We start from the raw sequence: 26,026 nt of genomic DNA on the forward strand, positions 1-26,026 counted from the left end.
CACTTTGAAAGAATGTGAGAAACAAACTCATATGGAAGGTTAGCATATTAGCTAACTATCACTCTAATAGGCTATAATCAATGGAATGTGTGGATGACTTTGGAGAACGAAGGGAAGTAATGGTCAGAGAAAAACGTAGGAAGGACCTGCCCTAATGGATCAAGCAGTTAAAAGTGAACGCAGAAAACAGGAAGTTTGTACATTCAGACTTGCCAGATTCTATTACAATAAAGTAGAATTAGTTCATCTTTATCGTATTAATTCATCTTGGGATGGCTGAAAGACACATAGAACTTCTATATGGATTAGGAAAAAGTCCCTTCTTTGTGAGGTATGTAGAATTTTATAGAAGTAGTTGTGGTCTGTCTAGGAGGAGAGAGCAATTTATCTGTATGGAAGATAGGAAAGTTTGGCTTGCCTATCTGAAAGTCTAATTTTCCATTGAGCTGTCTCGAGCGTCCAGGTTGGGAGGAGCTCCAGTCTCGGCTCTTACAGGCTGAGCTTGAAATTGAGGAACGCCCCTCACCGTCACGTGGTCCTCGGGCGCTCCCCAGTTTTTTGCTCAGCCTCGTGGCAAACAGGCTGTTTTTCCTTTGCTCCGGTCGTTCAGCATTCTAGGCCTCTCCTTCTCATCGCTTTCTACTGGATCACCGGCAGGCAGCGCAGGACTTCAGGTTTGAACTCCCCAGGGAGTGTTTTTTAACTTCCGAACTGTTTCCTTAAGGGGAGAAAACGAGCGCTTCGAGCGCTGCCCCCCCCACCGCTTCGTTTGCCGCCTAATCGCTCCGCGCGAGGCCGCTTCGTTTCTGCCTGCCTCTCCTCGCTTTAGCCGCCGCCCGCCCCGCGAACGCCATCTAGCCCAGGGTACGCTTCCTGGTTCTCCCAAAGGTCAATTTCTCTATTTTTCCCTGGGAGTTTACCGCCGCTGGGGCTGCCTCCGTTACTTGCGGCCTCCATCTTGGGCCCCCTGTGGCGTCCGCCATCTTGGGTGTGCCCTGGAACGGCCGCCATCTTGTGAGTGGCCGCATGGCCGTCCGCCATTACTAGAGGCCCTTTTACAGGCCGCAGCCTTAACTGATCATTAGGCAGCCTGGGACTCCCACGTCTCAGCCTGTCTTTCATTCTACCGACAGGCCTCCTGCAGAAATAGGGCCCGTTGGCCCTGCAGCCCTTTCCCCAGCAGGCGAAGTAGCAGCTCTGCCCCCCCACCCCTTCCCGGTCCGTCCGGCAGGGGTAGCTGCCTGCGTTCACCTTCTGGCTGATTGGTCTCTGGCTAGGCCCTGGTTCTGCACTCAAACCTCTATTTTAAACAGAAAAATTTTTTTGACTAAAAGGGGTGTGTGGAACGTGCGCTGGGATCCCCGGCCTCCATGTAGGCCACATCCAGACCTGGTTTCAGCTTACATTATTCCTTCTACCTGCGGCCCCAGGGTCATTGGTTTTTATCTGAGGCCTACCAGTAGGCCGCATTGTTTCCAACTCCTGGGCAGATCCTGGGACTGCTCAAATACTTGCAATCCTGCCTAGGTCCCTTCCCCGGTTCGCCCGGCAGGGACAGCTCGGCGTTTATTCTGGCTGATTGGCCCCCGGGCTAGGCCCTACTTCCCAACACGTTGCAGAACAATTCTGTTGCCTTGACAAAAAAAGGGGGTGCAATACGAGCACTGGGAGTTCCAGCCTCTGCTTAGGCTGTACCCAGACCCGTTAACCGCCTCGCACTAACCAGAAAATTTATTTCCTTTTTTCTCTCCTCTCCAGATGGCAGACGACAATACCTCTCGTGGCACTTCTCTGAAGGCCAAGGCTAAATCCCACCACCTGCGCAAACAGGCACAGGAACCATCCAAAGCTTCCCAAAGGGATGCCCTCAGGCGACACAGGGCCCTCGAAAGGGAAATTGACAGACGCTCTCATGAGTCAAGCTCTGTGCCCCGGGACCCTTCCGCTCCATCAACCTCCACCCATCCTCCTCTCCCCTCCTCTCCTGCTTCTGCTTCTTCCCCACAGCCTGGACAGGCCCCTGAGGTCACCTTGCCCACCACTGCTGTAGAACTGCGCCCGGAGGAGTCTCACCCACCCCCCATGGCGGAAATACCCGAAAACCTAATGCAGGCTATGGAACTGGCCATCCGGCAAAGGGTAGCGCAACAGATGCAGCAGCTGGCCGGTCTGGCTCCGCGGCCTGCGGCCCCCGAGGCCCTAGGATCAGCGGCCTCACTTGGTCAGGCAACTCCCCAAGGGGACTTAACCTTACCTTTGGAGATGGAAGGGATGGAGGCCCAAGAACCCGGGGACCCTTCCCTCTTTGGGGACGAACAGGACCTTGACATGGGGTCCATCATAGGCAGCGAACTCTTTTCGGGAACAGGCCCCCTAGAGGGGGACATGTCGGAGGACGAGGGCCTCTCTCCAGGCCAGCCCGCGTTTTTAGGGCTCTTTAAACCGCACCTATTTAGGTCCCTCCTGTTCAAAGCCAGGACTACCTCGGGCCTGAACCCCCCTCCCCCACCACCGGCGGCAGGGGTTCCTCCCGACTCTCTCTTCTCTCAGCCCGTGGTGGAAACTGAGGTGATCCCTGTCCCGCCCATATTCTCAGACATGGTCTCTAGGCAGCTGGCCTCCTCGGGGCCCCTCCCCCCAACGCCCAGGACAAGCGGTTTTTAACCTGGAACCGCAGTTCTCCACCCTGCTCGATCCCCTCCCCGTGGACGAGCCTGTGGTAGGCCTGGCTTCCCGCTCTACTCCCAGCGAGCTGAACTGGCCCTGTGCCGCACTCACCTCTCTGACGCCTGGGCAGTCAGGGCCTCCACTGCCGCGTCTTTTTTCACCAGGTCTTCCATCAAGTGGCTCCAGCAGCTCAAGCAGCATGTTCCCGCAGCCAATCTCAGGGCGCACCAGGACATTGCCAAGATCCTGGCCGCGCCGAAGCTGCAGACGCCACCTTCCAGGCGGCAAAGTTCTCCACCAGGGCCATTTCGTCCCAGGTTACCGCCCGCCGTCTACTCTGGCTCCGCCACTGGCAAGCGGACGTTAAAAACAAGACTAAGCTAGCATCAGCCCCCATCTCTGGGGGAAGTTATTTGGACCGGTTCTCGACCCATTCCTGGCCGAGACCCGGAACAAGCGCAAGTACCTCCCTTCCCTCTCTAGGAGGTCTGACTTCAGAGGTTCCTCTCCCTCTCCTCGCCAGGGTTCTTCCCATTCCTCCTCCTTTTCCAGATACTACCGATCCTCTCCCTACAGATCTCCCTACCGAGCGGAGCCGGATGGGTCCGGAGGTAACTCTTCCAGGAAGCCCTCCCGGGATCCGGGAGAGGTTCGCTCCGTCGTTCCCGATAATGCAGTCGTCCCCAGGCGCTTGCTTTAAAAAAAAAAAAAAAAGGAGAGAGGAAGGAGTGCGAGAAGGCCAATCTCTACTCCGACCTCTAACCCCTGCCTGCAACAGGCTCCTACCCCAGGAGCACTCTTGTCCCCCTCACCCTGCCCTGGGCGACTGGTCGGCAACACATCTACCCCCATCCAATGCTAGCTGGGGCCCCTCCTTGCGCTCCCGGTCCTCACACAGATCTCTAGCCTTCACTACTACTTTTATCCCCAGACAAGGCAGCCCTCGGCCAGCTGGGTCCTTGAGTAAAGTCGTCCGCCTCGCCATTGGGCGGAACCGAACCTGGCTCCCCCGGGGCAGGCCGCTGTTCCGGGAACTCGCTACGTCCAGGCAATTGGTTCCCCGGGGCCTTCCTGATCCTAGCAGAGGGGCCCCTCCTCCCCTCCTTCTCTCTGTCCCAGAGTTCTCCCAGGGGAATTCCCAACACGGGTCGACCTTCCCAGTCTCTTGAATCACGGTTCCAGTGCACATCTGTTGGCCTCCTTGGCGGGACTGCCTTCTGGACAGCTCTGCCTCCTCTTTAGGCCCCTTGTTGAGACATTCCAACCTCCAGGGGTTCCTCCTGTTGGGCATGCCTTCCAGCGGGTCTTCAGGGTCCCAGGAGAGATTCTATACCAGATGGGGCCCCACCCGCAGGACTAGCCAAGCTTTGGTATGTCCCAACCTGGACGCTCGAGACAGCTCAATGGAAAAGGGGCGTTGGTTCTTACCTGATACGCTTCTTTTCATGGAGCTGTCGAGAGCGTCCAGCCCCACCCGTAGGCCGTCTGGTGGGAAACCTGGCTGTTCGACCGAGCAATCTAATATATTTCTTTTTCCTGAGTGTGATGAGAACAGGACCTTCCTTCTCGTCTGCGCAAAAACCTGGGGAGCGCCCGAGGACCACGTGACGGTGAGGGGCGTTCCTCAATTTCAAGCTCAGCCTGTAAGAGCCGAGACTGGAGCTCCTCCCAACCTGGACGCTCTCGACAGCTCCATGAAAAGAAGCGTATCAGGTAAGAACCAACGCCCCTTCCCATGTACTCTGCTTAAGTTCTACTAGTATTTTTTCTAGACCTAAGCAAAGAGTCTAAACTTTGATCCTGAAAAAAAAAGAATGTTTATGAGGCAAAATTGCACTATAATAGTAAAATTATGAAGTAAATATTTAAGAGGTTCTCTTTCCATAGCTCTGTATGGTACTTTTTAGAGTTCTTTTAAATTTTAAATTTAAAACAAAACATTACAATCTGATGCAGACAATGAAACATATCCAACTTATCTGATGCTATTCTGTTATCTTTTTTTCCTCATTTGCTACTTCATTTATTAAATTTATATGCCTATCATTGATAAGGTAATTCTGGGTGATTTACAAACATAAATATACAAACAATTACAATTTTAAAAAGCTATATATAACTAGAAATAAGGCCATGGACCGCAGGGGTGTTCTTACCCATCAATCACCTCCAGCAATGAGTGCCCCTATTTTTTCCTCCTTAGAAGAGTAAATTAGTTTGAACTGAGCTAAACTGGATTGTTTTCTCAACTACCAGATCAGTTTCAAAACCTAGATTTATGGGTAGTATAATATTGACACTTTTAAACACTTTAAATACAGACCAGAAACATATATTGTATTAATCTTGTGTTTTCAGACAAGTGAAGGCAATGTTTAATTTTCCCAAGAAATGTATAAGGGGCTATTCCAGAGGTGGTATTCAACCGGTTCGCACCTACTTGGGTGAACTGGTAGCAGTTATTTGGCATGGTCGCCGAACCAGTTGCAACCCCTGGCTGGCCACGCCTCCAACCCAGTTGCCCGGTCGCTCACTTGCGATCACTCTCCTAGCTTTCCGTTCCCCACTTCCTCTTTCTCCCCAGGGGAAAGGAAGAAAGGCATGGACACTGCAAGTATCGTTTTCCCCTTGTGAGTAAAAGTGTCAGGAGTAAGGAGGAGTGCAGTCTGACAGAGGGGGTGGGGGAATCCATTCAAACCTTGGAGAAATTGAAAGGAGCTGCTTCCAAAATGCTTGTATGTTAAGTGCTGTGTGTGTGTGTGTATGAGAGAGAGAGAGAAAGGAGAGAAAGAAAGAAAAAAAAATAGGAAGAGAGAGAGAGTTAAAACTCTGTGCTATTGTTTTTAATTGTTCCATTATTTATCATGTGTTAATATTTTACACTGTCCCCATACCTAGAGTGATTTTTCTGCCTTTCTTTTGCCCAGGGCTGCCACATATTTTTCAGGGTTTACATGAATTCAATGTCAATAGTCCAGAGCATAAATACACATGTGTTTAACAAGAGTTGAAAAGGACTTGGAGGTCTTCTAGTCCAACCCTCAGCTCAGGCAAGAAAACTGAGGATGCCAAACTCTGAGTAGAAATCCTGGGAAAGGTGTCAGAATAATACTTAGAAGGGACCTTGGGGTGAACCCTATACCATTTCAGAGAAATGGCTGTCCAGTCTTTTCTTTAAAACTTCCAGTGACTGAGCAGCCAGAACTTCTGGAGACAGGCAGTTCCACTGGTTAATTGTTCTCACTGTGAGGAAGTTTCTCCTTAGTTTTAGGTTGCTTCTCTCTGTTCAATTTCCAACCATTGCTTCTTGTTTGCCTTCTGCTTCTTTGGAAAATACATTGTCCCACTTTCTTTGGGGCAGCCCCTTAAAAGCCTGTTGCCTATCACACTCTTGAGTAAAGCATGTGAGCCATTTCCTCCTTTCAGTGGTCCATGAAAGTACATCTATAGTATGCAGATAATAAAGTCAAAAAAGGTGAACAACATTTTTACAGAACTATAGATAAGTTGAGGCTGGGAGACAAGGAATGGCTGGGAGGGGAGGGGCCAGGTGAGGCACCCCTTGATGTGAGTGACATTGAGTTGGCCACGCCCACCCAGTCACACGACCAACAAGCCATGCCCACCAAGCCACACCCACCCAGTCACATGACCACAAGTCACGCCCACCAAATAAGCCACACCCACAGAACCGGTAGTAAAAAAAATTGAATTCCACCACTGGACTATTCAGATTATTTTTTCCAAGATTATTTTTTAATTGTATAATAGGCAGGCTTCCAGTTGTTAGGTTAAAAATGGAAACACAATCTGCATCAGCTTACTCATTAAAATAATTCACAGTTAAAGAAACATACTGTGGATTGTACATTGTCCAGGAATTTGTTTCAGAGTGTCACCAATGTTGTTTCCATAAGGATAGAAGTACGGAGTGCCCTTTATTCCTCAGTGCTAATATATAATAAGGGGATATTACTTCTAGTAGCTTCCTAATGTATTTCATTACTTTCTGAAAAACTAAGCATAAATTCTAAGTAAAATTCAAGCACTAGGTCCTTATAAGAAAAAAATTAATGATCTACTTCCTTTCATGAGAATTATATTTAGTAAGGCAGGTAGCTATGTGGCACTTCTTCACTGACCTGGTTCCTGCTTTTTCTGCTTCTTCTAGAATTTCCTCTCCACACAGCTCCGTGCCTTATCACTAATCAGCATAATCACTATCCAGAAACACTTTTTCTGAGTGCTGAGAATTTTTCCTATGCATGATTTTTGCCACTCACTGCTGAAAGGAGAAAAGACTGTGTTCCTCCTTAACATACAAAGAGTTAGAAATGGTTCTTCCTTCTCCCTTTGGCTCAAAATCGGGAGCCTAATAGGAAGTAATTATTCTTACTGTTCTCAGCATTATTTAAACCAGCAGAGATGTGTGCATTTGTGCATAATCTAGTTTCACACAAAACTCACAATGCATAGTTTTTAAATTATATACATCCAAGCCTTTTCAGTACAGTACAAACCCAACTCATTAAATTCCCCAATATCAAGAGTCTTAATGTTGAAACAAATTTAAAACTTCCAGACCAAATATAATTCCCACTCAAAATGATACCTGATTGCACAATATACAGACAGCATATTAAAGGTTACATTTTAAGTTAAGTTAAAAATATTTATCTCTAGAGATCTGAGATTAAGACTTAATCATCAAAAATTGTATTTAGGGCATTTTGGATTACCCAAAAGAATGTATTTGATTTGATGAGGTGTTCTATATTGTAAATGTATAAAATTTTCAGGTTCATTTACCATATGATCATTTTATATCTTCTTAGTATAGTACGTTAATATATGTAAACATAAATATATGGAAAATTAATTAAATGTTAAACATTTTGATTTGATATTGATGCATACTTAAAAAATAAAAATCTAATAAAACTTTTTTAAAAATTAATGTTCCATTTCTTCCGTAACATCCATTTTTTTACAAAATGTATAGTTACTACTAAACTTGTAGGGGGCTGGTATATTCCATTCACCAGTAATGGGCGCCCTCAGCTTAAGTTTCAACGTTGTTTCAAGTCTTATAGATTTGATTAATCCAAATTTAGTTCAATTTATGGAAGCTAAGTCAGCTATTCAAGTAGATAGTTCCAGGATTTTATAATGCCTTTCCCAAAACAACACCTGACCAATTTAAGAATCCAATTTTCTATGTTTTAAAAGGTCTTTAGCTTTTCTCCCCTTGGTTTCTTTCTTTTGGGTCTAAGATTTTTCTCTCTATGGTTGTTCGCCACTTTGAAAAATAGTTCTAAGAGTCTCTTTTCCTGGATTTTCCTCTTTCTTTTTTTCTTTAAAGTTAGGATCTAAATAAAAAAGGAATCTTCTCACCCAGCTCCAGTCACTGTTCATCTACACCACTCCTGCACATTTCTTTGTTACTTCGGCTGTCCCAGCTTCGTCCTTCCCCTCACTGAGGGAGGGGGAAGAAACCCTGAGTCCAGCAGGAGAGTTGCTGCTTTCTACGACCTACAGGGCATCCCTCTTCTCTTCACCATTCCTACAGGGTGGCTTTAGCACCTTTCAAAGCCCTCCAACAGGGAGAACTCAGCGTGGGAGCATGGAGACCCATGACATCACCGAAATGGAACATTAATCTGATGTGAAATAAAATCAGTAAATGATTGTTATAGGTTCATGTCAAACATTTTAAACTTTTCAAGAATACCAAGAAAGTCATAAAAATAATACACATTTGAACACTTCAGTTGTATTAGCATATAAATGTGATGCCCTGTGTGTCAGAAAACAACAGAGAATGAAAATAGAAGAGGTAATGAATGTCTGTAGATTGAATAGGTAGGTGAGCAATCACTACATAAAAATATTGATGTGGTTCAGTCATAGCAACAGATAAATGATTATTAATCAATTATTAATCAAGTAATTATTGACTATAATTATTAATTATAATTAATTAGTAATCAATTTCATAAAGAATAAATGTTGACAGGAAGGGAAAGACTAAGTCATTCATAGATAAATGGAGCTTGCAATATTCTCAGGCAGAAAGCATGAGCAGTTTAAACAAAACGCAGGGTAAGAAACTGTGAATAGATATGGTGGAAGAAAAGGATGGTCTCATGCCTTTTAAGTTATTTTTCATATATTCACTAAATATATTTCACATATTAATATATTTCATATATTCACTAAATATATTTCACTATATATTTTCTGCACTTTCCATAATGTGACTCATCCTGTAATGGAAGGTTATGATGGGTATGTATAATCTGTTGTACAGTCAGTGTGAAGACTGATTGAAAGTCACTTTTTTCAACACCATCTTAACTTAAAACAGTTGCTAAATTAATGGTCATAAACACAGGGCTACTATATCATCAAAATCAAAGCAAGAAATGAGAGCAACTTCAATTCCAACTGTTTTAATCAAAATAAATACTATGGGCCTATTTCAAAGTGATAATTGAGAAAATAGATAATTTAGAATATATTAATCTGTAAGTTTCAATATTTTTCAATGCAGCTGAACTTTCAAGCTGTGAAAATGCAATCCTTATAAATAAGCTTGCTCAACATTATTCTGACACACGAAGTAGAGAATGAAAAAGAAAACTGCTAGGACCAATTCCTTTTAAGGACAAACAGGTTTATAGCTTACTGTATAAAATATAAGAGGCCCAGGTACTTAGAAACTTTGTCCTTCTCAAATCCATTCTTCTTCATATGGATAGCCAACGCAATACAACATAGAAGCTTAAATCTTGGGCAAAGCTGTTTCAGACACCACATTCTTTGTCTGTGCAATTAATAGCTTTTTCCTTAAATCTAGTTATAATCAGATTCCATTCATATAAGAATTTATAGCAGTACCTTCTTAGTGTATAAGAGAAACAAAGAGCCTAACATTCATTTCTATAATGCAAAATTCATCATATAGCAATATTGCAATACCTGGTTATTCATTGCAAACATAAAAATACACATTTTTAATTGTACTTTTTATCTTCTGTGCTCAGGGGAGGCGGGAAAGGGCATTGGTGCTTATCTGATACACCCATTCTCTGTGAACTGTGAAGAGCATCCAGGCATGGGAGGTGCTTTTGTCTCTCATTTGATAGGCTGAGCTGATTTCTGAGGACACTTCTCCTTGAGGCTCCTCCTTAGTGTCCCCAGTTTTGGCAAAGTCAAAGTGATAAGTTCATCGTCATTCTCCTTCATCTTTGCTCTGCAGACTTGGCCAGAATTGGACCCACACCAGACAGTCTCTGAGCAGGGCTGGATGCTCCTCACAGCTCACAGAGAATGGGCGTATCAGATAAGCACCCTACGCCCCTTCTCCAGATGAGCTGTTCAGAGCATCCAGGCATGGGACATACCAAAGCTGGCGTGTCCTACGGGAGGTTCTCTGTCTGGTTTGGAGTCCCCCCTTTTTATGTGTGGACCCGTTGCAAGACTCTTCTTCAGAACGCTGCTTCCGCAGAAGCAAAACGTCCAGCTTATAGTGCCTTATGAAAGGCAACGATGAAGCCCACGTTGCCGCCTTACATATTTCTTCGATCAAAGCTTGAGTCACCCAAACAGCCAATGTTGCAGCACTCCTAGTTGAGTCTGCTGTAATACCAGTAGGTACAGGCAATGATTGAGTCTCGTAAGTCTTCGTAATCGTGGCTCGCAGCCATCTGCCAACTGTCAATGAGTAGCAGGTTGAAAGGAGACAAATAGCATCTCCATCTTCCTAAAAGAGGCAGTCTTGTCTATGTAGATTCGGAATGCACGTCGTACATCTAATAAATGCCATTGTCGCTCTAGACCATGAGACGGTCCAGGACAGAAGTTGGGGAGTATCAACTCCTGTGTTCTGTGGAAGGCCGTAAAATGAAGGAAATGAAGGTTGGATCTAGGCAAAGGACAACTCTGTCAGAATGAAAATTGCAGAGATCTTGTCTCACTGACAGGGTGGCTAGCTCAGAAATTCATCATGCAGATGTTATCGCTACTAAGAACACCACCTTGTATGTGAGTAGATGGAGATTCATGGTTCTTAGAGGCTCAAAAGGTTGTTTTGCGAGTGCTGCGAGGACCTTATTTAGATCCCAGGTGGTGTATCTATGGACCACTGGGGGTCTCAGATTAGTGGCCCCACAGAGGAAGCTGCATATCCTCGGGTAATGAGGGATCATAGGTCCCCACAGGGAATGACTGATGCTAAGGCTGCCACCTGTCTACGCAAAGTGTTTGGTGAGAGTCCTTTGTCCAAACCTTCCTGCAGAAAGTCCAGTATTTGAGCCAACGATAAAGAGGTGAGGTCTATTTTCACCTTGTCACACCACCTGCAAAAGATGTTCCAGGTAGTGTTGTATAAACAGTTCATTGAAGGACATCTGGCCGCTTGGATCATTAAGATGATTTTATTGGAGAGCTTCTCATCTTTCAGACGTCTCCACTCAAGTTCCATACAGCTAGGTGCAGCCATTGTGGGTCCAGATGTTGAATTGGACCCTGTGTGAGTGAGACTCTGTACAGCGGGATTCTCCATGGATCTGTGATAGATAGATCCCTGAAATCCGTGAACCACGGACATCTGGGCCAGTATGGTGCCAGCAACAATAGTTCTGCCTTCTCCTCTAGAAGTTTCTGAACCACCTTGGGAATCAGTGGGAGGGGAGAGGAGGCATATAAGAGACCTCGAGGCCAGTGGCAGCATAGAGCGTTGACTCCCTCCGCTCCTTGTGTTGGGAATCTGGAAATGAACCTCAGGAGCTGTGCATTGAGGGGTGAGGCAAAGAGGTCTATGATTGGTTGGCCGAACCGATGTGACATCTCTTGGAACAGTCTCAGGTGCAGGTGCCATCAGGATGGTCAACAGTGGCCCTGCTCAACCAGTCTGCCTGGATGTTGGACTGTCCTGAGATGTGTTCCACTTTGATGGAGATCAAATTCCTCTCTGCCCAGCGGCAGTCTCTCTGTCTCTTTTATTAGAGATCTTGAATGTGTGCCCCCCTGCCTGTTTATGTGGGCCTTTCTGGCTACATTGTCAGTTAGAATGAGGACATGTTGTCCCTGAATCAGCGGTAGAAATTTGCGGAGGGCCAGATGGGCTGCCCTCAATTTCAGCCAGTTTATGTTGCAAGCTTGTTCTGTCATGGACCAGCAGCCCTGAGCTGTAATGGACTGACAGTGTGCCCCCCATCCAAATAGACTTGCATCTGTTGTGATTGTCTGTGAGGGTCCTTGAAAAGACAGCCCTTGTTGATGTTTGTTGTGGTCTACCAGTGAAGCAATATGAGAACCTTTGATGTAACAGTGACTTTGGACATGGCATTGTGCCTTCCTGATTGTTGATACAGGAGCAGAAACCAATGAAGAGTTCTGGCGTGAAGCCGGGCCCAGGGAACAATAGAAATGCATGAGATGATTTTACCTAATGGTTTGGATAATTGGGCCAGGGATACTCGTCAGAGAGTCCTAACCTCTTTTGCCAACTGCCTAATGCTATTCTACCTATCCGGTGAGAGGGATACTCTCCCAGCCACTGTATCAATGATGGCTCTCAAATGCAGGAGGCGAGTTGATGGTGTCAAATGACTCTTGGCCCAATTTATTGAAAAAACATTCTGTTGGGAGAACCTGAAGGGTGACCTAAGTATTTAGTTCAGCCTGCTAGCTGGACGATCACAAAGTTAATATGTCATTGAGATCAACACTTAGCTGAACTGGCTTACTCCTAAGATGGCCTGCTAACACCGCCAGAACCTTTGTAAAGGTCCGAGGGGCTGAAGCTAGGCCAAATGGAAGAGCTATATACTCGAAGTGGTGGTTATTATAACAGAATCTCAGGAATCTGCTACGTGTGGGTCTGATAGGAATATGTAAATATGCCTCTGTTAAGTCTATTGACGTTAATACATCACCTTGTCTGATACCAAGAAGGATTGATTGCAAGGAGCTCATCTTAAATTTCCTGTAAACCAGGAAGCGATTCAGGCGTTTTAAGTCTAGAATTATTCTCCACCCCCCTGAACTTTTGGGGACCACAAATAGATGTGAATAAAATCCTTTCCCTTGTTAATTCAACGACACAGGTTGGATTGCACAGATCTCCAGAAAATGCTGGATTGCGGTCTCCCTAAGAGTCCTTTTGGTAGGATCCCTTGACACAGGGCACATCATAAAAATATTCAGGGGTGTGGAGAGGGTCTAGAGAGAGACCTGATCTTATGGTCTCTCTGACCCAAGCATCTGATGTAGTGTATTCCCATTGATCTACCAATAGCCTTAACGTCCTCCTATGGGAGAGTCGGGAATGATTTTACTTGGGGCAATGAAAGGACTTGTTTTCCTACCCCACAAAATGACCTTTTGTTTTACCCCCCTCCTATTTCTGTTCCCGAAGTCAGATCTTTCTGAAGGAAAGGGCCTTTGTGATCTTTGCAAATAGGATCCTTGATGGAAGGGACGAAAGGAACCCCTCCAAAAAGAGCAGGAAGGTCTACTGTCAGTCTTGTGAAAAAGGGAGGGGAGGATCTTTTTCTTATTTGAGATTCCATCAGGGGCAGATGCAGGTTAGCACCAAACAGTTTGTCCCCTTCAAAGGGGGTGGATGCCAGCTTCCACTTTTGTTTGATGTCCGCTTGCCAATGTCAGAGCCAGAGTAGGAATCTTGCAGTGATTTGGGATGCTATGGCTCTTGAGAATTTTACCAAAATAAATGTTGCATCTGCAGAAAATTCTGCAGCAGCCATCAAATTGGCTATGCCCTGATGCACCCTGGTGTTTGATGAAGGAATGGAATCTCTCAGGTGAGGGGGCCATCTTAGGGAAGATCTGTTAAAGAATAAGGCGGCTGTAGCTGTGTTAGGAATATAAGTCACCTAACAGGTATTTGGTTTAGAAATATATAAACCAGGATAGACATTTTAATACTGTCTCTTTAAGGGAATGCAAGAGCATGCAATTGGGTGTGGTTTCTCAAACGGCCATAAGATGGAGCCAGAAACCTGGGTTGTTTGGTCTTAGTCTCAGAAGAGAGTGTGAGTGTATCTCTGTTTCCTTCTGTTGGAAAGTATTGCCGTTCTTCCATTTTTCCTAATTGACTGATATTCTGGATTTGATGTAAGTCTGATACTGAACTGTTTTTGACACTGGACTTTGTTACTGGATTATTCCTGGATTGAAACCTGACTGATTTACCTGTGGATGACTTTTGGACTGCTTGTTTTTGAACTTTGCTTAAACCTTTCTGGAAGTAAAAACCTACATTTACTGTACAGTGTATCTGTGTGCTGTGTATGTGTATTATTCAAACACTAGTCTCAAATACGTCTTCCTGTATGCACTCATTCTCCTAACGGGGAATTACCTCAACAAGCTGCTCTGATGGCTCATGTGTCTGCTTGATGGGCCCTGCAGAGTGCTAATTCTGCTCTTTTGTCCTCTGGTTTGAGAGTGTCCTCCGCTTTGCTAGGTATAGTGGAGGAAGATGCTAGAACTACCACAAGTTCATCTACATTGGGGGCTAGCAGGGAGTTAGAAAATTCTGGCGCTAGATTGAAAAACCTTTTGTCATATCCCGTTGGATTGGGATAATGTGGTCCACTGTTGTGGTCCACTGTTTTTGAACTAAATCAGTGAACATCTATGGGACTGGTATGACCTCCTCTTCAGGGACAGGCTGTGAAAATATTAAGTTCATCCGATTCCTCCTGCACTGAGAGTGGTTAGGAGGTAAAGATTGGATTGTCAAGGTGTGCAGTGTTTTTTGCCTTGAATAATAAAGACTTAAATAGGTGAGGGCGGAACAGCCCTGTGAATGTGGATTGATCAAAGGCTAAACCCTCATCTTCTGACATATCCTTCTCTAGGTGTTCTACCACGGACAAAGACAAATCATTGTCTTGAGAGGACACTGACACAATTTGTTCCATCTCAACTATTTGGTCCTCCCTGTATTGCATGACCTGATCGGGCATGTGAGGTATTGGAAGATCCCCCCCCTCCCCGTAGCAACTGAAGATCATGGTCAGGGGCTGCTTGACGTCGCCTTGCCAGGAAGGTTTCTTGCACCCCTGCTGCAATACCTTATTTAATAGGTATCCAAACCATCCAAACTCTCATCTGTGCAGAAATTTCTTGTGGAAGAGCTTCCGCTGCACAAAGTCCCGCTGCTGTGGGGGTGAATCTAGCCTCAGGGACCCTCCGTGGTGCAGGTATTGCAGTTGAAGTGTCTGCTTGGTCTGGCAAGTTGTTGCTGTCCCTGGACATTGACAGATCCAGGGAAGGAGCTGGAGTGGAGCTTTGGGCAGGGGTGGCTCTATGAGATGTTTCTTCTTTTCTGCCTCACAAAGGCACTTTTTCAGATGTTTTTCTATTGCCCTTTGGCGTCTCTTGGCGTGTTGCTCAGCTGCTTTGGAAGGCTTCCTTGAACCCGTTGTTTTGTTCTGGGTTCTGGTCATGGCCCTCCTAGCTGCCGCTCTAGAGCTTGAGGCAGTGGAACCGATAGAACTGCCACTTGCCATTGCACCCCCAGGATACATTATATTAAGAGGCAGTTGGCACGCCTAGGGGCCTGCTCCAGGAATGGGCAGGGAATCCCTCCAATGTAAATGATTTAACCCCTTTTTAAAAATTATTATTGTTGTTGTTGTTGTTATTATTATATGCCAAATGAAAAAAAATTGAAACTCATTTTAGATACACCTTGATTGCCCAGAGTAGTTCAACTGTATGACACTGGGCCTGCAACAGCTTTAGTGCACAAGCGGTCACAGGCCTGGGTGCTAGCTACTGTTGTGCTGTTGTTCGATTTGAATGTGAGGGTTTGTCAACTAATCGTTTCAGCAAACTTTTAGTTTTTGTGATTCGTTGCTGAAACCCCTGCAAGATCAGCCCTGTTAGGGTTTATCTCCTCACACCAGCCTATTTAATTAGGCTAAGCACTGAATGCCTCTTAAAAGCATTTCAAGTTTGTTGAGGGCAATTGCAATTATCAGCTACTTAACAAAATGGCACCAGCCGTTATTTTTGGCACACAATAGTTCAATAAGCAGAAATAAACCCCAGAAATAGCTCAGGAATTAGAAGACTCGAAATCACTGTGCTGGTTAGGGGTGATAGAGCTGATACCTACCCCTTTAATTGAGGTGTTTTAAAAGGGGGATAAGCCTCTGGCTGTTTTTGCCTTTTATTCTTAGGCCCGATCGCGAGCCTGTGCTCATTGCGCCACAACGGCCCTTTGCTTGTAGCCTGGCAGCCTGTCGACTTGAAATAAGCCTTATTTTGAATAAAACAGGCACTTTGGTCTATTGTGGTGACTCTGGCCCTAGATTGAAATGCAAAATTCGAGCCTGCACTCGGAACGCTGTTCCAGCCCTCGCTGAGGATTTGAGAGCTCCAACAGCCAACTAGTGTTAAAACAGCATCAGGAGCTCTCAACAGGTCTGAAAGGAAGCGCAACGATCATAGGCAGCCAAGGGCTGCTTTCTGACCTCTTTAATAGTTTCTTCTTTCTTTCTTTTGTTTTCTCAATCTCTTTCCTAAATTCCAGCCAAGGGAAGTTCCTGCCTTGTTCGAATGAAGGCTGAGCAAAAACTGGGGACATTAAAGAGGAGCGTCAAGGAGGAGTGTCCTCAGAAATCAATTCAGTCTATTGATTGAGAGACAGAAGCACCTCCCATGCCTGGATGCTCTGAACAGCTCATCTGGAGAATGCTGTGTTTCCTTGCTATAAAGACCCCAATTTTCATACCTGACAGACTGCTGGAAATATTTTTTGTGTTAACTCTTAACTGGCATTCACTGTATTAAAAGTTCACCAGACATTTAGAAAGTTATATCAAATAAAGATAAACATTCTTACTCTGCTATATCAAGATATCCACAGGAAGCAGCCGCATGTAGAGGTATCCAGCCTTCATTGTCAGGTTGATTAATGCTGGCTCCATTTTCCACAAGAAATTTCACCATATCTATGTTATCATCTATGCAAGCCTATAAACAGAGAAAAACGGTTAGAGCTGTACAAGAGATTTGCCAAATATCAGTCTAAAAACAGAGAAAAAGAAGTTTTGTCTGTCACCAAAGAAGCAAAATAAGCATTCCTTTACATATGTAGCATATTGATGCATGATGCATGAATTCATCTATGCTTCCTTTATTTGTCTTGATTTTTTTTAAAAAAAGGCCTTGCTAATTCCAGTTCAGTTTGAAATCTGCTACTTATTTTTATATATAATTGACTGGTAATTTCTATGTTAACTTGATAGCAACTTTAGAAATTTTAAATATCCTGGAAACAGTCTCCACTTAGTAATATACATGAGAGAGGAAGATTAAATTATCTAAAATCAAACATAAGTAAACTTTATTCAAATTATCCATTATGCCTTTTCTCCTAATAACCTTTACTCTTTGACAAGTTTGCAAGAAATAAAAACCAGATTCTATAACTAGTTTGTATTTTTATTTATTTAAAACCCCATCTCACTATCTAAGTAACTCTGGGCAATTTACAGATTTTAAAAGAAAGACATTCAGGTTTAAACTATCACTGAGTAAGAGAAAGTAACACATACTAAAGGACATCATACCAAATCAGTGTCACCCAAGGAAAATAATAAAACTGTGTTCTGAGTCAATTTTCCTTTAGGGAATTTAAATCAAATTTAAATTTTAAAGTTAATAAAAAAAACTTAACCAGCTTTTAAATTTGAATTAGATAATACAATTTAAGATGTTGTCTTGTCTTATAATTTCATCCCTGAAAACCTTCTATATATGCACCAATGTATTCAGCAAATTCTGAAATTCTATTTTACTTTTTTTCCATTATTATAGAAAGAAGATAAAAAAGATGGGTGTTTGGCAAGTACTCCATCCTATTTTCTAAATTACTCCAAATCTAAAAAGATTACCAGCTTTCAATGGATTTGGCATCTTTGATCTTTTTTTGTGTGTAAAACAAAACTAATAGTTTTGTAGATTTCAGCACAGATATTTAAATATTTAATGTTAGGGGTCTGTGCCCAGACTCTGGTCAACACAATTCTCCAACAATAGCTGCATGTTCCAACTTCTAATGTTGGCATTTTCACTGTACTGTGAAATGCACTGAGACAGACAGATAAACAGGCAAGCAGGCAGACACAGACTTCATAAAGGAATTCTTTAAAATAACAGACTTACGGTTATCAAAATTAATTCCTGCAAAATACATAGCTTAAAAACACACCATATGAAATTATTTGTTCTTTTGCCCTTCAGGTAAGTAGGTATCCAACAATGCTGTATGCTATACTGTTATCTTCTAATTGTAATGCCTTTAGGATCCCCCCAAAAAAAACAGCCTAAATCAATCACACACAAATGAATCTATTGCCTCTAGCAATCTCAATACCTGATTTAGGGAATGAGCAATTCTTTTGAAATAATGACAAAAACTGCTTGTGAAGAAACTCTATACAATTTCAGAGAAAAAAAGGCATCAATTTTTGCAATTATGCACCCAAAGTTCATTTTGATAGATGGGCAACTATTTAAATTTGTTTTATAAATATTTCATATTTATTGCCAACTTTTGTTAAAATTATTAAGCTACAGCTTTAAAATTAAGTCATAAGGCTCCTTGCCTTTAAACCATCAATTCAACATTCAAAATAAACTATAATTTTTAATAACCAGAGTTAATAATCCATAGTTTGTATTTCACACAACTGACAATTCTTTAGAGCAGTTTCCCTAATTTTGTTTTCCATTTGTTTGCTTTAAAAGTCTCTAAAAATACCTTTATCATCATAGCCCAGAAATATAGTCTGACAATACTTAGCCTTGCAAATCAAAATATGCAATCTCATTTCAAACACAATTTTCTGGTTTGTTTGGATAATGAAAAACCATGAAGTAATTCTAATCATATCATATAACAAACATGATTTGTATGATGTTCAAATTAAGCTTAGACTTCAGGTACTCTGTACACATAGTCCTCAACTTACAATCATTCACTTAATGACTTTTTGAAGCTATAAAGGCATTCAAAAAATGATTTATGATCTTTTTTGCACACTTTTCACACTTACAATCATTGCAACATCCTCATGATGATGTGATCAAAATTTGGACACGTGGCAACTGGCATATATTTATGAGGGTTGCTGTGTCTCAAGGTCACGTGATCACCTTTTGCAACCTTCTCACTGAAGTCAGTGAATGGGTGAGTGAGTGGAGGGCCAGCTTAACTTAATAGACCAGAATAGACTAGAATGCTTTATTGGCCAAGTGTGATTGGACACAGAAGGAATTTGTCTTGGTGCATATGCTCACAGTGTACATAAAAGAAAAGATACAATCGTCAAGAATCATAAGATACGTTACGTAATAATAGTCACAGTGTACAATAAGCAATCAAATCATACTAGGAAGCAGTCAATCAAAATCTTTAGGATACAAGCAACAAGGTTACAGTTATACAGTCATAAGTTAACGATCATGTTACTAACAACTGAAGTGATTCACTTAACAACTGTGGCAAGAGCGGCCGTAAAAAGGAGGAAAACTCCCTTAACAACTGTCTTGCTTAAGCAACAGAAATTTTGGGGTTCAATTGTGATCGTAAGTTAAGGTCTACCTGTGTGTACAGGTAGAAACAAAACTAGAAACATACTTTTAAAGTGGTTCAAAAAAATCAAGAGATTACATCTATTTAGAACAAAATATACTATGGTTTTTGCTATAAGAAGCAACTGAGTAAATGTCAAAAAAAAAAATCCTATTAGAACACCTGAATTTTATATGGGCTTGATCAGTCTTTTAATTGATGGCTGGTGTGTACAGACTATTATTTAACATCATTTTGAATGTGATCAGTTAATTCTGAGTACAAGTATATCTCTAATTATAAGAGGGTGTGCATACTTATACAGCCACATTATTTTAAGTTTTTAATTGTTATTTTACCTTAAAAGATTTGTTTGTTTTTCAATTGAATTATACTTCTTATATGTTATGTAAAAGATGGAAATTTTTTTGAAGTAGTTTATTTTGGTTTGACATTTTTACATCTAAAAAATAGCATTTTAATAGGGATGTATAGAGTGTGTAGGGTGTGTTTATATTATCCACTATAAGCAGAATATTAACTTTTTAAAGGAAGACAAATCTCATTTCACATTATATTGTATTTCAAACCAGAATCCTGATTTAAAGCAATTTTTACTCAATTTCTAAATACTGTACATCCCACATCAAGTAATATGTTGAGGGTCTAATTTGTTTAATTAACATTGTTTATTTTAAATCCTGAAATATTCTGAAAATGAAATTAAAAATTCTGAAGAGGGGGAGAAGAATGAGAACGCAGGAGTATTTTACTAGGCTTACATAACTTTCCACTAAGCAATGACTTTGTTCCATATGAATATAAATGGTCATATAAATGGCTATTGGCAGGCCAAAATCACAAAGTTGGAATTGAGATAATTGGATTAAAAGTCTCCATGCAAAGTGATGTCATTTTCCAAAACTTGGTACTGTGCAGAAACTTTGATACACAACAGTATTATGCATTTAATATGTATGTGCAATCACAAATTTTTCTATGTATCTTTATGCCTACATTTTAAATTCTAGAATGCTGCAGTTCTAATGCAGAAGATTAGCAAACAGATATTATATGGTTAAAAGCAACTGTAATTTCTCTCACTTTGGATGGGTGCCTTCAGTTCACTGCAGTGCAAACTAAGTTGACCATATAAGGCTCTGGGATTCCCATGTAAAATGCTCAAATACATTAACTCTATATTTGCTAAAACAAAGTTAGCTTCAAGTGTCTACCTATTAGCACAAAAATGTACAGTACGAAAATAAAATAATTTAAAATTTTTCAATTTAAAGAACATTTGGAAGTGATCAAAGATGGATAGGGAGCATTAGATTTGAAAGTAGAGGAACACCCTGTTTAATACTATAACAGCAGTAGCAGTTTCATCATATTTTGTGTTCGTTCACTGATGTAGAATTATATTAATTTAAGGCTTTCTACAGTAAGAATAACTATGAAAGAGAGGTCCATACAGGAAAGGAAAACAGAACTAATCTGCTTAATGCAAAGAACAGGGGACCTGCAGATCTAAGTCATTCAATTTTTTAAACTCTATTACAAGCATTCAGTTCAGACCTCAGCTAAAGTTATCTATCTCCCTTGATACCAAATGCTTAGGAGAAAGAAAGGAGGATTTGAGATTTTAAAAAAAATGTAATCCCACTTACCACTTGTTTCAACCTACATATTATCTCTACCACAAGTTAAATAGGTACAAAAAATAGAAAAAAATTGTCTATCACTGTTATTGAATCCTTATGTATACTCTCTCAGAAGTTTCTTAAAATTGAGGCAGGAAATTATAAAGTTGCAATAATTGAGAAAGTATAATGTTCAAAAATTCTGAAGAGCACTGAGTAAATAGAAACTTCTTTCAAAAAAAGTAATGATTGCCTTGAACTTTAGAATCCTATATTCTTACTAAACATAATTATAACAAAAGTAAGTCTCATGTCACTTAACAGATGACACATGTATTAAGCCTGTGCTGTACATTACTCCTATTTGGGGAAGTTATACAGTTGAATTGAAAGAGCAATTCAGTTTAATGCTTGACTCAAAAAAGTGAGGCACTCCATCTCCAACAGCACCAATCAAAGTACTGATGCAGGTCACTTCTCTTCCGTGGCCCCTTAACTGGATGTGGTGTTGGCTTCTGCAAACATGAATGTGTGAGAAAAAAAATAGTAAAAACTTGAAAATAACTGCTTGAATATGTTTGGTTACACCAAGCTATTGGCAAGTATCAGATACTTCCACATTTTACAAAACAACCTCAAAAGACACTGAGATCAAGGCTTCAATCAAATACTCCCCCAAGACTGCACTCAATTGTATTTATGTCATATGTGTACTCCATTCGATTCAATGAAATTTGTTGGGATTCCCCCCCCCCCCCCAGCATCTTAGTTGTGTTAAGTCTTTTGCAGCTATGATGACAAAGAGTATTGTTCTTCAATAGTTAATAATCACAGCTTTACAGAATGCTATCCCACTTCTTGCTATATTTGATAGTGTGGAAGTTTTAGATTCCATACCAATAGTGTAATGTGACAGTTTTATGCAGATAGTTTTGTATATCAAATAGCAAACGGCCTATATCGCTTGGAATCTCAACCTGTTGTCAATGTTGTCTTAGAATTTCAGTTAATATTTTGTCAAAATGAACCCATGTTTATGTTAGTGCAAATGATAAAGCACACTTAACAATGTAAGACACTTTAAAAAATACAAGACTTCACTAGTTTCACACAGATTATTGTGTGTGAACCAGGAAATATAAGGATTCTATTTTTCAGTCCCAAAAGAGTCTTCAATGTTGGCAGATGCAATGGTACATAATGTAACACAGAATGATTCAGCGATATAACACTGAATCCATCGAGTTGTATATAGAACTATCTATCAGGTTTAATTCAACACTCTTATCTCTAGAGCTTCTAGATATTTTTATAACTTTTTTATATTTTCTGGGTCATGGGTAGTATGAGAGAAAATATCAATGGTATCACAAAATGTCAGCAATTTATAAAAACTGCCCCGATAGACGTGAGTGTCACAAACAAGTGTAATTATGCTGAAAGCTTAGAAGTCAGAAATAAAAGGCTAAAGTTTCTCTTTTATTCAGAATAAATTTTACATAACACATCTCTTTTCCATTAATCAAAATCCACACCCTGAGCATATATGTCCAGCTATTTTCTTACACAAAACTTTTTATACATAGTACCATAAGTATTCCTCTCACATAAAGAACATAGCAATAGCATATATATTTACATACTGCTCCATAATGCTTTGCAGGACTCTCTGAGCAGTTACAATGTCCCCATATTGTGCCCCCCCCGCCAATCTAGGTCCTCATTTTATTGACCCTGGAAGGATGAATTGAACCAAATCAACTTTCAGGTGGTCAGGATTGCAATACTGCATTCTAATCACTGAGCCACTATACACTATGTGAGACCTCATACACAGTGGGGAAAGAGATCTATCACTTTTTTCCTATTACCAGTATTAGGCTCTGCTCTGAAGCAATGCATAGACTAATTCTACTTCTCAAATATTTTTACAATGAAATTAAAAATGTCAAAAAAATGTTCTTAGCAAGATTTTTAAAGTCACAAAGAGATGTCCCTCACCCTACCTATTTTCATTTTATGCTTTTAGAATCTGACTCGTCAAAAAGTAGCATGAAATAATTCATTCATTCATTCAACGATCAAATTTATATGGCCTCCTATCTCACAAAGTGATTCTGGGAGGTATGCAATAATTGGATTAAACAATAGATATATAAAGCCAATTATTAAAAAATCATAATTAAAAAATATAATCATCAACTATAGAAGGGAGTAAATGAAACACTATAATAAAACCATCTTATAATTAATTCTAAATAACTCTAAATATTGAAAGATAGTTGACAGAGATATAAAAGAGAATATAATGAATTTTATCAGTAAAATTGTTTTCAGCTCCATTAGTGAATTTATTTAGATCAGGCCTGTCAAACTGGCGGCCCGCAGGCTGGATGCGTCATGCTGGGCCATGCCCACCCCAGCTCTGCAAAGGCAAAAACCATCGTGATACATCACATGACACAATCAAGTTTTACACCTGTGATTTAGATCAATGATTTTTTTTCAGTTGCTAATTCCCTAGCAGAATTTTAAAACTAGAAAATATAGTTATTTTGTGTATCTTAATTAAGAGTTCAGGTAGTACTTTTATGTTATGAATTTGCTAAAATATTATCTATGCATAGTGATGCAAGAGTGGACAGGGCTGAATCACAGAAATGACTTCCAACTCATAAAAGCAAGCTTTTTTGTTGGTTGGTTGGTTGTTTCAGCCTATATAAATATATTATTCATAGTAAATGTCTTTAGCTAATGTCATCAATTAGTGCTGGTTTAATAATATTTTCATTATTAAGGATCACTTTGTTTGGGAATCTGAAACTGCACTGAGCAGGATGATAATGCAAAATATTTGACTAGAGACTGTGTCAAATACATGACTAGAGCCAAACTTGCCTATTTTTCCTTGGTATTTGCTTTATTTGTTAGTTATTTGAAGTTCTCATGTCCCAGGACCCCTCCCCAGTCAAATGACTGTAATTTGGGCAATTGACAACCAGCTTGCATTTATAGCCATTTGCAGCAGGACATGGGTGCAGTTTCCAACAAAAAACTTCCCATAGCAAACAATGAGTTTGCTTAATGATCATTGCATTCACTTAATTTCTGTAAAAACAGCATAAAATTGGGCATGGTCACAAAATGGCGGGCTCACTTACAGTAGAAAGTCAAGGACAACTTGTTTCTCAACCTTGGAACACCCTTTCAGGAAAGACAGCATCAGATGGTAAAGACTGTTTGTCTAGATAAGTCAGCATGCTGAACATCTTATTTTAATTGTTTGTTTATAACATGCTTAATTTATAGGTGGTTGTCTTAAAGACTAGCTAAGTTTTTGAATTAATTTGCACATATCTGAGAATGTATGCTAAAGTGTTTTTCAGAAGATGTATTTAATACTGCATATATCAGAATTAAGAATCCAAACACATTTTCTTTGACAATTGACTCAGTATTTATTTTATATAAATTGCTTCATTTATTCCAATATTAATAAAATAAATGATTATTTATTTATGACTAGACTATGTTTAAAAACAAATAATTACTTGAAGCAAGACTGATGATCAGATCTTCATCTTGTTATTCTAACATATACTGAAGCAACTACTAAATGAGGTATTTTAATAAATGAGTTCTTTTCAGTGTGTGATCCTTTAAAATATGAATTTCACCTGTTTAAAAAACTTCATTGCTGTATAGGGTTTTTAAGAGTCTATTAGGAATTTCATTTCTAGACAAATGAAATGCAATGGCATCTCAATTTTTTACTTTATCATCATAAATACTGAGCTACACTGCTGATGTTAGTTGAAGAGCAGTATTTTATTTTTCATCACCAGTAAAATTTTAATCAAATATTAGTGTCTGATTTTATACTATTGTACATAGCATTCAATAACACAAAAATTGAAAGAACATTAAATAATACGAATAAAAAAGAAAGGATAAGATACATTTTCAGGTATAAAGTCTACACTCTTTCTGACAGAATTTTTGTTTGTTTGTTTGCCACCTCAAATGCTAAGATCACTTTAGTAGCCTGCATGCTAGGGTTAAAACTACTACAAAAGTAATATATTTTAACAATCAACAATAGCTACCAGAAGAAAATTGTAAAACCCCAATCCCAGGGCTTGCCTGTAAAGCCAAAATTTTACATCTTGATGAAAGCTTCAAAGAGACACGGCCATATGAACCTCAAAGCAACACAAGTTTCAAGTAGAAGGCACAGCTAGAGAGATGGACTTTCTAGATCCCACTAGCTGATAGTACTTCATGGATAAGACCTAAAACAGACCAACTTTTCCAGATTTTACTAGACAAGCAGGAATAACTGGAGAAAAATTGTCTTATAGGTAAATAAAATCCTTATTGTCACATGTTAGCAAAATAATTCTTTGAATTATCCAGCGCAGAATCCTGAATGAGAAAGAGATGCCAAATGTTCATGCTGGTTTAGAAAAGGCCAAGGAACATTAGACATCATTGCTGATGCCTGCTGGATAATTGAGCATACAGTTGCTTCCTGATTTGTATAGGCTGACATGTAAGTTTCTCATGCAGGCAATTAGATGTTCTGCGATGCTCTTTTTTCCAACTTCTTTCCACAGCTTGACACGATGAACCCAATCTAAGGCCCTTCTATAATTAATGAAGCACATTGTGGCTTCTTTTTGATATTCTTTGGTTTACTCAATTATCCAGTCTCACCCTGTGGTAAGATGAGTGGCCAATAAATTTAATAAAATAAATAAATAAAATTCCCTATGGCACTGTATGGAAGTAAAACCTAGACTTTGAAGAAACAAGACAGGAAAAGTATTGACTTTCTAAATTTGGTATTGGAGAAGATCATGAGAAAACCAGGATAATCAAGAAAACAAAATAATGGGACTTCCGGTTTGAGGTTCTTCAGCAACAGGCCGAAACCTTGTCTCTGCGAGGCTTCGATCCGTGCTCGCCACTGGAGCGCCCCGAGCCGGCTGGTTTCGGGGCTAAGCCACTCCGTAGAGGTGGTGAAGAGGGGGGAGACTGCCAGCAGGGTTGAGGAGAGCCACATCTCTCCTCCCCAGCTGGCCATTACTCCCTT

General features: G+C 40.8%; 1 protein-coding gene across 4 annotated transcripts in view; it reads right to left on the bottom strand.

Moving 5' to 3' along the window:
* The window catches only part of PPP1R12A (protein phosphatase 1 regulatory subunit 12A), a 124,615-nt gene that overhangs the window by 71,851 nt on the left and 26,738 nt on the right, over positions 1 to 26,026 (bottom strand). For all 4 annotated transcript variants that reach the window (XM_087934502.1, XM_026699195.2, XM_087934504.1 and 1 more), the window contains exon 2: positions 16,553 to 16,683. In XM_087934502.1, the coding sequence (XP_087790628.1) occupies positions 16,553 to 16,683 (131 nt within the window). The remainder of the gene's footprint in view (positions 1 to 16,552; positions 16,684 to 26,026) is intronic.

Source organism: Pseudonaja textilis, chromosome 5 (assembly GCF_049901715.1).
Source record: "Pseudonaja textilis isolate UNSWEBS1 chromosome 5, rPseTex1.2, whole genome shotgun sequence".
Classification (NCBI taxonomy): Eukaryota; Metazoa; Chordata; class Lepidosauria; order Squamata; family Elapidae; genus Pseudonaja; species Pseudonaja textilis.